General features: G+C 38.1%; 1 protein-coding gene across 11 annotated transcripts in view; it reads left to right on the forward strand.

The window, feature by feature from the left end:
* The window catches only part of FAM13A (family with sequence similarity 13 member A), a 366,689-nt gene that overhangs the window by 293,359 nt on the left and 60,347 nt on the right, over positions 1-12,983 (forward strand). For all 11 annotated transcript variants that reach the window (XM_053217137.1, XM_053217136.1, XM_053217135.1 and 8 more), the window contains 2 exons: positions 7,187-7,263; positions 7,652-7,694. In XM_053217137.1, the coding sequence (XP_053073112.1) occupies positions 7,187-7,263; positions 7,652-7,694 (120 nt within the window). The remainder of the gene's footprint in view (positions 1-7,186; positions 7,264-7,651; positions 7,695-12,983) is intronic.

The following is a 12,983-nucleotide window of genomic DNA, read 5'->3' on the forward strand; positions in this document are numbered from 1 at the left end:
TGGAACTGCTCTTCTGAGACCTGTGTGCTCTGACATTCTCTTGGTCCTTGACTCCTCAAGCCCTTGTGGGCTTGATACTTCTTCCCTTTTTCTCAGAACCCTCTCCCTCTTCGCCTTGGTGACACCTCTCCTGTGTCCTGTGATCACGATGACTTTCTTCTGCGTCATCTCTTTCACTGGCTCAGCCTCCATAAAGCATAGGTGAATGTAGATGCTCCCAAGTTTTGTCTCATTTCTCTTTTCCATCTTTGCTTGAGAGCTTTGCCACTCACATGGTGTCAAATGCACCTCTCTACCAATGACTGCCAAGTCAACATTTGATTGAAGCTCTCTGCAGTCCACCTTAGAAAGTGAGCATGTTAAAACCGAATTCATTGTCTTTTCCTCCTGGATCTCTTTTTCACCAGGCTACCCATCTGATTTCATCAGTCACCATCTTCTTGGTCCTTTTGTTTGCCCCCAGCCCCTCTTCCAGCTTTTCAGTCAGTTGTCAAATTTAGTGGACTCTACTTTAAAAATGGTATGAAGGACCCCCTTGTCCCTTTGTATTGCCATTACATCACTGAGGCCATTGTTATAATTGCGCTGGAATATCAAAACAGTCACCTGACATGTCTGCATACCGCCACCCTCTCCTGTCCCCAGGCTGTCTTACCTGCCCCTGCAAAACAGTCATCTACCTAATGCAGCAATTTTCAACCCTTGTTTTCCGTGCACTAATTCCTGTCACAAACTACATGACAGTGATTCTCTGGGTAGTGTCAATGTAATGTAAAAAAGCCCCACATTGTGAACCACTGATTTAAAGTTATTCATTCCTTCAACTATACAACAACTAACTGTATGACAAGCACTCTTTGAGGAGCTAAAGACACAGAAGTTGTCAAAACAGATACACTCACATCCATCCTGAAGTTTACATTCTTATAGGATCAAATAAGAAACAAGAAAATATATAGTCAGATGGCAGTACATGCTGTGGAAAAAAATGCAGTGGGCAGAGACGACAGGAAGTGGTATGGGGTGAAGGACTGATATACAGAAGATACCCCGGTCAGGCTCACTAAGAAGATTTGTGCAGGGACCTGAAAGAGGTGAGAGAGTGAGCCATCAGGTGAGGAGAGGGGAGAGGGGGCAGCAGGCTTCGCCTATTTGAGGATAAGCAAGAGGTTGCTGTGGTTGGAACAGGGTTGAGGAAGGAGCATTATAAGCAATGAGGTCAGAGATGTAGCAAGGGTACTGATCACTTAAGCCTTTATAGCTGTTTTTAGGTCTTTGGGATTTATCTGGAGTGAGATGAGGAGCCACTAGAAGATTAAAAAGAAGAAAATAATTTTCTGATATACCTTTTGAAAGAATCACTCTAGCAACTGTGTTAAGAATAGCGCAGAGGTGGTAAGGGATGAACAAACACTAAAGCAAAATAATTGACATAATCTAAGCAAGAATTGATAACAATTTAGGCCAGGATGATAGCCATTAAGTGGCAGGAAGAGGTCAGACTATGGATGTATTTTGAGGGAATAAAGAGGATTTTCTAATAGATTGGATGTGGATGTGAAGAAAGAGGTGGGTGCGGGATGACTCCAAGACCTTTAGAGTAACTGGAAAGATGGAGAATAATATTGGAGGGGCAAATTCAGAGGGAAAAACCAAAAGTTGCATTCAGATATGTTGAGCTTGAGATGCTCATTAGTAAAGAAGTCAAGTAAGCAGTTAGGTGTGTGAATCTGGAGCTCAGCGGAGAGATGAAGTTTGGAAGTCTTTGGAAGGTAAGTTTGGAAATCTTTGGCACCAGTTGGCATTTAAAGCCTTGGGATGGTCTGTGCTGGCACGTAGGGAACAAGCAAAAAGAAGGGCTCCAATGACTGCACTCTGGGACATACCAACATTGTAGGCAGGTGAGAAGGTATAGGCAAAAAAGATTAGGAAGGAGCAACTAGCAATCTTCAGTACAAACACGGGGCAAGAGCCTTACTGGATTTTAGTCAGCAACAAATCAGAGGAGAGAAATTGGAATAGTGCAATACCCACATCTGCCTTTATGGTAGATTTAGGTGGGAGGAAAGAAGAAACCATCCAGTTGGTCGGTTTCAAGAAAGAATCAGAGGAAATGAATTGGGTACTGCAAGTGTAGAAAGTCTTTGAACACATGTGGCTCTCTAGGAGCGAGGAAAAATGAAGCGGCAGAATCAGAGACAATGCAAGATCAAGACAGAGTATTTAAAAGACAGTGATATCGCAGAGTATTTGTGTAAGATAAGTCAATAGAGAAGGGAATTGATGTGCAAGAGAAGGGGATTCATTGCAGAATCAGTGTTCTTGAGTAATTGATAGAGGGTGGAACCTAGTGGGTGGGTGGAGGGGTTTGATTGTAACTTACTTTGACCTAAAGACTGTTTCATCAGACACTTGAATGGTTTGCCCCACTACCTCCTTTACATTACGCTAAAGGTCTGCCCCCGTGTCCTAGCCACAAGCTACCTTTCACCTAAGAAACATAAATACCCTTCTGACTTTTCAATCTCACCATGTTTATACACATCTAGTATTTCTTTCCTGTACATACTATTGAATAAGGAAAGAATATGCTAGCCACTTTTAATTTTGATTTGCCAATATTATCATTCAGAAAGAACCTATCTAGAAATGAAAAATATTAAGAGTGTAACAAACCACAGTTGGAGCAAGAACTTAATACAGAAGTCGTGATGGCAAGGACCAGTGTCTGTCTGGTTCCCCATTTACCATTGCACCCCAATGCCTAGCAGAGTTCAGCACTTACCAAAATCATGTGTTGAAAAAAACGAGTGCATGAATGGGTGCCATATTTTTAAGGGTAACTTGTGTCACAAAAGGCCCAAAATGCAAGGTCTTGAACACAGTAAATGTTCTTTCTCCCATAACCACCTAAAACAGGAGTTGAGAGCCAGGGGGAGAAGTGGAGGACTTGGTCCATACAGTTTTTCGAGACCCAGGCCAACTGTCTCCCTCTTCTTCAAGTAGCTTCCAGCACACTACGGTGGTTTTCATCTCCATTCCAACTCACAGAAGGACATCAAGAGCATCGAGGAATGTACCTGCCGGGGTAGTTTATCAGCCAGGCCTGGAAGCCACACACGTTGCCTCACACAGCCTATAGGAGAGGAGTTAATCACATGGCCATATCTCATTGCAAGAGAGGCCAGGAAATGTTACTGGGCCTGGGGCTACTTATTTCTGTGGAAGGAAAGTAGAGTGGATTTGGGTGGATAGCTAGCAACCTCTTCTATCGGCATTCTCGTACCCTACCAGTAGTTCTTTTTAAATATGGATTAAGTTATACGGTTTTCTGCAGGAAAACATAAAATGTACAAAAAGAAATTCAAATCCACATTAATCCTTCATTAATAAGAATATATCAAATATTCTCCTTCTCTGAGAGCTCAAGGTTAGAATAATGAACCTGTTTTGACTAGCAGTGTTCTCTGCAGCCTTCAGACTGAGCTGTTTGTATATTGAGAGAAGGCATTTTTTTCCAGTGTCTTCTATAAAGGCTTTGTCAGCATTTTACAGTTCTAGAAGACAAATTTGTCTTTGCTCCAAGTGTTTTCAAGTGCTTCAGTGGTCAAACAGGTTTTGAGTCTAGCTTTTAATGCCAAAACAGAGAGGGGGGCCAAGGGGAAGAATTGAAAATAAATTCCACAGTCTCAGGCTAATTTTTTCATGGCTTTTGCTCTTTTTAGATTTCAGGATATTTTTATAATTAAGGAGGGTGGTTCTTAAAATTCACTTCCTTCTGACACATAAAAACTGTCCAAATAAATTATATCATAGCAGATATGTGTGTTTTGAAAGTCACTGGTAAGCCTTAAATGAAGCAGAATTTTATGGATTGTAGACTAAGCTTTATCTGTTTTTTTTTTTTAATACAGTTCAAGAAGCAGTTTCATTAATTTATACTTAAAGTCATAATCTGTTCTTTGCTATTTCTTAAAATGACCTATTTAAAAGAGCCTAAGTTTAGAAGACCAATTGAAATAAAAATGAATGCAATAAAACATTTTTAAAGAGTTTTATTACTTTAACCTTTAATAAATGAAAACATTAATGAACCACTCTTTTACCACACCTAGAAAAGTGTTTGGGACATAAAAACAGTTCAAAATCTTCAGAAGGCATTGAGTCAGTATTTTTTCATAAGACAAATACTATTAACAACTGCAGAACATTCGAAAGTCCAGTAGCATACTTCTCATACAATGGAAGTCTTCTAATTCACCTGTTATTTTAACCTACACATTCTGTTTCCTCTTTTCTCATCTCACTGAAGTGGAGGAATTGCTGATCTATTTCTTTATCTTTCCTTCCTAAACCTTAGGCAAAAAATGGAAGTTAGAATTTATAACATGTTTTGTGCCCATGGAAATAGGTACTTTTGTTACTGTATTCAGAGATCTTTACTACTGTTGTTTCATTCTGAAAAAAATTGAGGTAGATTGCCAGTTGTAACACATTCTTCACATGTTCCTGTTCCCAAAAGGTATAGGGGCAACCCAGCTGCCTTGGCAAAGGAACACTGGGTGCTCGCTTGCTGCTTTAAGTGAAAGCAGCTCATGAATATTCAACAGTCTCAAACGTGTAGACAACATGAAAGTTGGAATTGTCATAAAGTCTTAGGAATATAGAACAGTTTTGAAAGTCACCCTTTGTCTATTACATCTATAAAAACTCAAATCCTTGGGGAGTTCTCAAACATAGGGATCAAACATGTTTTAAAAGTGGGGTCGGGGAGGGAGTTGAAGTTATTGCTTACTTATTTTAACCCTGGAGAACAGCTAGACTTTCACACATTTTACAACCGTTTTTTGCAAAGCTTCCATTATTAACATAGCTATCTTTTTTCTATAATTCTCAAAATCTATAATCAATTATATCTTGGTTCTTTCTATTTAGAAAAAAATTCTTGTAGCATCTTACTGAAGTATCTTTAAATTCATATAAATACTCAGCTTATTTTCTGTTCTCTTTCTGAATATTTCTTAGCCTTAATGTGAAGATTTTTATTTATTCAGAAATAGTCATTCGCATATAATTAAAAAATGCATTTCATTGACACAGTTCTAAAATTATCTGAGGGTAGAAGGTTGTACTTTCCCTAGGAATTCATGTTCCATAACTTTAGGAAAACCTAATACTGTTGCCCAAGATCTTACACTAAAGATTTTGATAATCTATTAAAGATTACCAATGAGAACAAACAAAGATTGTCTGTCATAGATATATCTCTTGTTTTTCAGGAAGATCACATTTGGGTAATAAGAGCAATTATGCTTTGCTTCAAGGAGAGCCATTTTAGAGAGGCCTCTTCTAAATATATAATTGAATTTTGTCATAATTTTCATTTGTCAGATCGATTCTCAAATCAACTGTGTAAATTATGTAAGTGTCTAAATTGATGTTTAGTAATGGAAGACACAAACACTCCAGTTCCTGGGGACATTTCCTTAACTGGAGAAATAATAGTAAAATATTTTAGGGGAGGTGGATCTCACAGTTTCAGAAATAATAATCACGGCATCAACAACAATACCTAATATCCTTTAAATGTACCTGGTATTATTCTAGTGCTTATACATCTCTTATCTCCTTTAATCTTCATGACCACCTATATTAAGTCTTGCGATCTCCATTTTTCAGAAGAGGAAATTGAAGGTCAGGTAGGATCATAACAGTTGGTAAATGATAGAGCTAGGATTCAAACCCAAACATTCTGACTCCAGAGTCACCATTCTATTATGTTATACTTACTGTGTCTCCCTTTGTTTCTACTGTTTGATGGAGCCCAGGGTTTTAAACTTTACGAGTTCCAGGTAAGTGGGTCAAACCAAGGTAAATGGAAAATAATTCATTCATTTACCGAGCCAAAGATTCGTTTTCTACTCCAATTATGTGTTTATTTTGTAAAGATTTTTATATATGTCAATTTCATCAGATTATTGTGAACCTTAGTCAGATTTACTTTGTGAAGGGTTTTTCATGATGGAAGGCTATAAATATGTAGATGAACATATGTTGCTTCAATATTATTATTATAATGATACACAATAGGTGGGTTGTGCTTAATGTCTTTTTAATGCAGATATGAATCTGTGAGTTCAGTGAAATTCAGGTTCAGATCTCCAAGGCAGGTATTTTTTTTTTCAGTTTAGTGAATGTAAATGTGTTCTCATTTGCTTATTTGTAATCTTCCTTCATGGGGATGGCTTACTTATTATGTGCTCAGTTGCCTGAATTGTATTTAGAAAGCTTTGGCCACATTCACAGAGGCAGTCAAAAAACCTTACAGATATGCCTCCCGATAAGTATTAAAGCCCTCTTGGCCAGCCTGAAATACATGCTATTCAAAGTAAATTTCCTGTTTATATTTTTCCCATCTTAGCTGATATAAAGATTAATATTAAATATCACAGAAACAAAGGTTCTTTACGCCATTTCTTTTTATGGATAGTTTACAGTTTAGCTATGTGTTTTCCCACTTTATATTTGCAGTTTATACTGAAAATATGTTAAATGAACAATGAATGTTACGTTGGTTTCTGATTAGATTCAGGGTCAGATTCCCCAGTTCTAGTTCTTTTTTTTTTTTCTTGTTTATTTATTTGTTTTGAAAGAAAAAGCACAAGTGGGGAAGGGGCAGAGAGAGGGAGAGAAAGAGAGAGAGAATCCCAAGCAGGCTCCACACTATCAGTGCAGAGCCCAATGCAGGGCTTAAACTCACAAGCCATGTGATGATGACCTGAGTCAAAGCTGGACACTCAACTGACTCGACTGAGCCACCTAGGCGCCCCTCCTTAGTTCTAATTCAAATGCCGCCACCCTGATGTTCTGACAATCTGGGTTTTGCTATGGTTAGCTCTAAGATATGGATGATACCTAACAAGGACATTATAGGATATAGTGATCATTTCTATGATGGTATCAGATACCTTCATTAAGGGGATGATAAAACTCAACATCCAATTTTATGCAAGTGGCATCTACTAAACTGTCATAATTTTACTGGTTTTAACAAAGATAGAAATAGGACTTGAATTAGCTTATATCTGCATATTATCTGATTTTACTATTTTAAATTAAAGGAGGATCTTCTGTTGCATGTTTCTTACCATTCTTACTGGGTAACCAATAATATGTTTTGTTACAGAATATGGAAAGCCTCAACTCCACACCATCTCATGAGAGGGCTGGACCTGATGATGTTGAACTGATGTCCGACGAAAGGTAATTTTAGCATTTTCTCCTCAAATTGCTTACAAGAGCATGAATAGCTTTTTTTTTTTCACTTAATGCAGTGTGCCTTAAAAGAACTAAAAAGAATAGAATTAAAAGACTGTATGTTCACCAACAGTATTTTGTAGCATGGGAAATGCTTGGAATAGAAAATCTGCCATGGTGCTCTTAAAGACTACTGTATGCATTGTTGTATTTCTAGTTTTGTTTTATTTTGATTTTTTTTGTTTTATTTTGTTTTCGAATTTTATCAGAATTTAATTTAGAGCCACTCAGCTTCCTTTTAAAATGAATGAAGTCATAAATTTCAATGGATGAAAAGCATTGTTCTAAAACAGATTGACCTTTTATGATATTTTGTTGTTGCTGTTACTTGTAGCAAAGAAAATGAAAAAGACGGCAGACATACCCAGCATTTTGAGGTGAGTAGCTAAGAAAATTGTGACTGTAATGGGGCTGTTCATACATTCCTGAGAGCACATGGGAAGCATTATTAGACTGTCAGTAAGGGATAATGAGATTAAGGGACAGGACTGTGATTGGTTTTCAAAAGGCAAATACTGAGACATAAAGATTCCATGAGAAATCATAAGAACTCTTTTCTTTGCTTTTTAAATTCTTTTTTTTAATATGAAATTTATTGTCAAATTGGTTTCCATAGCTTTTTAAAATCTTTTATTTTGCTTGCAGAGAGAAACTTCAATAGCATGGAGATTTCTCTTTAGATTTTCTGTAAAATAAAACAAAAAGCCAAAGCTACTGGTTTGATTTTTTTTTATGTTTTATGCATTTTTTAAGTGATTGAAATAAATAGGTAGTGAGTTTAGTGGATCTATCACAGAGACTTATCTCATTAATTTTCAAATTAAGATAAACTCAGTGTGAGTTACTAAACCCAATTTGTTTTCTGAGTTTTGTCTCATTTTAAGTAAGCCATGGAGAAAAAGTATCTAACTCCCTTATATTGTTTATATCTTAAAGTTTTGGTGATTTCCTGTATTCCTTGTTCTCCAAGGGCATCACCATGCTGGCCAAAATTATTTCCCTTTTCCCAACCCTGGCTTCCATTCAGTGTGCTTAACCCCATTTTTCATTCATGTATGTGTACATAATCTACTTCCAAATGCTTTCAACTCTACTTTCAATGTTTTTATCAATTTTTTTCTTTGGCCAGATTTAAAGCATTTTTCAACCTGTTCTTGAGTTCTGAATCTTGAAATACTAATTATACATAGAACTCTTCCTCTAACCCAGTGATTCCTAATCTTTATTGGACATTTTCTAATTCACTGATGGATTTACTCAGGAGCATGTATTGAGTCCTGCTGTGGACACATACTGTGTTAGAAGCTGTGATTCAGTAAGGCTCCAGTCCCTACCCTCCATGGAGTTTTACAATCCAGGAGACTGAGAATCTAAAAGCTGTAGACTTCTTCTTAGAAAAATGCACACTTTGTGTACAATTGTCATAAAAGAGCTGGGAATTAATTGCCAACTCCCCCCGTTCCCTGCCAATGCTGTGGACTCATCATATTCCCTATGTTCAGTTCTTGTCATGTATACTTCATCGACCTAGCCAGATAATGGAAGGGGAATGCTTCCTCTTTCCGACTTCCAGCTGCTGGGCCACTTCTTTCATCTCTTATTTCCAACCCATTTAAGCTTCCTTCCTTGGGACCCAGGCAATGAGCTGACATCTTTTTCCTTGACACCAGGTACCTTTGTCAGAGCACAGTTTCCCCGTGATCGCGTTGTTTCCTTTTTCTTCTCGTTTCACCCTCTCTCTGTTCTTTTCCTCTACTCACAGCAAGCACCTAGTCATCATGCCATTGAACATTGCTTTAAAGAAAATTTCTTCGCCAGCCTCCTAGAGAGGTCTCCTCCGTTTCCTCCCTTTTCAGCCTATTATCCTCTATAAGATAAAAGGATATAAAGCAGCCTTTGTGGATGGACTTCATAACATTAACTCGTAAATTCCAGATGGCACCGAAACTCAACCCATGCTGAACTCAGTTTGCCTTGGTATTTTGTGGGCAGCTCCTATGGCAGTGGATGAATCATGGGGAAAAAATCTCAAGTCCTTCTTCCATGTGCCAGGTCCTATTCTTACATGGGTCCGCCATGTGCAGTTACCAGTCAGCACCCGGCCCCCGGTTGGCTCTCCTGAAGCACTCACTATTAATAATCATTGCCACCATAATAAATTCAGCTAGGAGATAAAATTAGGCAGTGAGTTAAAATCTAGCTCGGCAATCCATGTCACCTTTCTTTCACAACTGCCCCACAGGAGAAAAACAAGCCATCACTCCATAAGATTAGGATGATGTTCCTCCTCATGAAGGCATGGGTTTCTTTCACTGAAGGAAATGTATATTTAATTGTTAGTGATGGACTGTGAAAAAGATCCACTTTCCATTTTTAAAGCTCTTTCCCTTGTTTGCCACATATTGTGATTGTTTACCATTCAACATGTGCAGCACTTTCTAGAACTTATTTTACAACCTAAATAGTTAATCTGGTCTTCTAGTAATACCACAATAATTCCTAAATCGCAGAGATGAAAAATAAGTCTAGGCTTTGGTTACCCCTCCTAGAATTCCGTGTAATCGGTATTCTATTTCACACCTCCTACAGCATCAGATTGAGAGGCCAACACTTACATGCCCGCCAGGGATGGATGTGATGTTGTTTCCAGCTACATTTTTCATGAAGACAATTTGTCTTCCTTAATACCGTCCTTTAAATTTTTCCTTACATATTCTTGAGATCCATGTGAGGTTAAGACAACAAATGACAGCTGTTGGGAAAGGTGGTCTTTCCTTCTTGTTTTGAGTCACGTTTCCATGAGAATGAGGAACACTGGTGATGCTCCTTACAGGGACAGGTAGGCAGAGAGAAGCTGGTTTTAGAATCTGCTGCTCAGACACAAATGCAGGCGCAACTGTGACTTTATTTTTGAAGTAATCATTTTGCAGCCCTTAAATGTGTTTTTGTTTGAATGCATGTGTTGACAACTGAACATCGGTTTATCACTTTGTGGCACATCTTTTTAATTTTTTGAATCAACTCATCTTATCCAAAAAGAGAATCTGCTTGAGATCTCCGATGGTCAATGGAAAAAAAATTTAGAGTCCCTTCAAAATGCCAAAAATTAAAGTATGATTTCTTTGGGTAGGTTTTCAAGAGGCTGGCATTTTAATAAAATATCTGAGGGGCACCTGGGTGGCTCAGTCTGTTAAACATCTGACTTCGGCTCAGGTCATGATCTCACGGTTCATGAGTTCGAGCCCCACTTGGGGCTCTGTGCTGACAGCTCAGAGCCTGGAGCCTGCTTCTGATTCTGTGTCTCCCTCTCTCTCTGCTCCTCCCCCACTCATGCTTTCTCTCTAAAAAATAAATAAACATTTAAAAAATTTAAAAAATAAATAAAATAAAATACCCCATTTGGGCTTTTTGAAATGAGGTAATGTAAGGAAGAGCCTAGCACACTGTTCCCTGTACAGATGTAATCCAGAGTCTTTGTTCTTTTGTTTCTTTTTAAATTCAGTGAACAACTGGAAGCATCCAGAAGAAAGGTAGTCCTTAAAACCAGCAATTTCTAGATTCTAAAAGGTATCACTGAAAATACAGATTTTCGAAGTTCTTACAATGGAGTTTCAACCTTATGCTTCAGTGATTCCTTCTGATAAGTTCTTTCCTTTTGGGGAGATATTTCATGCCTCTGTATAAAATCCAGAACATGAAACCTATAACTTTATACTTAATACTTTATCAAGAACGCAATACCTGTAAGAATTATTGAGTGCATGGGGCGCCTGGGTGACTCAGTCGGTTAAGTGTCCGACTTCGGCTCAGGTCATGATCTCTCAGTTTGTGAGTTCGAGCCCCACGTCAGCCTCTGTGCTGACAGCTCAGAGCCTGGAGCCTGCTTCGGATTCTGTGTCTCCCTCTCTCTCTGCCCCTCCCCAACTTGTGCTCTGTCTCTGTCTCTCAAAAATGAATAAATGTAAAAAAAAAAAAAACTTCAAGAATTATTGAGTGCATGGAAGAGTATTACCTTATCTGGGAGAGGTCATTTTATGTCAGAAGTATAAGGTTAATGAAGTGTTAAATTCTTTCAAGATATTTTTACATTCTTTATGCTTTCTAAGCCTACTGCTTAGAAGAGCTTAGAAGCATACCTTTGATAACAAATAAGACATTCATAGTAAACAAAAGTCCATTTCCCTTTTTTATCCTGCTTGAAAAAAGAGAGGAGTAAGAGAGAAGACAAGGCTTTCCAATCAAGACTGAAAATTAATATTAATTATCAAACATCTTAAGTCTAGTCTTTTATTTGCCCTGAGCAGGATTGAGATAAATTCTGAAATATCCCTGTCACAAGGATTTATGAAATGAATCACCATGTTATTTCAACTTTGGTGTATTGTATGGAAGCCTTAGGATTTTGTTATTATTGGTTTTAATGTTAGAACAAGAATAATTTAAGGGCTCTATTTATTTAGATTCACTTCCCATTTCACCCAGTCTCTAACGGCTACTGAAACTTTGGAATTCCCATGAACTTTGGAAATTTGTTATGTCCACTTTCTTTTATTGTCAGGCCAAACAGTAAATGTTTATGGTTCCATGTGGTTCTTCTGTTAACACTGTGTGGTTCCTTCCTGTGCAAACTGCATTACACAGTACACTCTCTGATATCATCGCTCCTAGCTCTGGTAAGCCATTAGGCTACTTATTTATATCCTGTGCAGGGAGGGAGAAGGGATGGAACAAAAATTCAACTATTTGAAGTCAGGGAAGGAGCAAGATCAGTGAAGTCTGAGAATTGAAAAAGCCAGGCCCAGTTTGATAGGGCAAGTCTTGACAAAGATCAGGTGAATAGTAGTTAATGGTTCCTTGACGTGAACATGGAATGTCACCTGAGGTCCCAGGCAAGGTGAGCTCTCTTGAGTATTTGCTCCCTGGAATCCTGTTTTTTTTCTTTTATAACATATGTGACACTGGTATTTACATGTTCAGTGTCTTTGTTCCACACTAAATTCCATATGTTGTTAATTCCTGTAATCCCAGTGCCTAGGACATAGTATGTGTTCAATAAACACTTGCCAGATGAATGAATGTGAAAGGGAAGTAATGAATAATTGGAAATAGCATTTTTTTACAGTAACTATGGGCCAGCCATTTTTGTATATGTTTTTCACTTAATCTTCATGCCAACTTTATGAAATCTTGCACTTGCATTATAGAAAAAAAGCTTTAAAAAAAAAGAAGAAGCTAAAGCACAAAGAGGTTTTCATTGAAGGTCTTGCTGCTAGTTGGCCAGGATTGAAACTCAGCTCTCCAACTCTTCAACCCATCCCCTGTCTGCCACACCACACTGTTGTTTAGTGGGTTTCTGTAGGGCACAACATTTTTGACAAGGGTTTGGTGTGTGACCCCACAGCATAAGGATTTCTGAGTTGAAAATTGTGAAAAAGCAGTAGTCCCCCATTATCTGCGGTTTCACTTCCCGTGATCTCAGTTACCCACAGTCAACCCTGGTCCAGAAGCAGATGATTGTCTTTCTGACATGTCACCTGTAAGTCAACAGTAGCCCAACACTGTGTCACAACGTCCACACGATTCACCTCGCTTCACCTCGCATAGACCTTTGTCATCTCACAGCATCACAAGAAGTGTAAGTATCTCACAGTAAGATATTCTGAGAA

Source organism: Acinonyx jubatus, chromosome B1, assembly GCF_027475565.1.
Source record: "Acinonyx jubatus isolate Ajub_Pintada_27869175 chromosome B1, VMU_Ajub_asm_v1.0, whole genome shotgun sequence".
Taxonomy (NCBI): Eukaryota; Metazoa; Chordata; class Mammalia; order Carnivora; family Felidae; genus Acinonyx; species Acinonyx jubatus.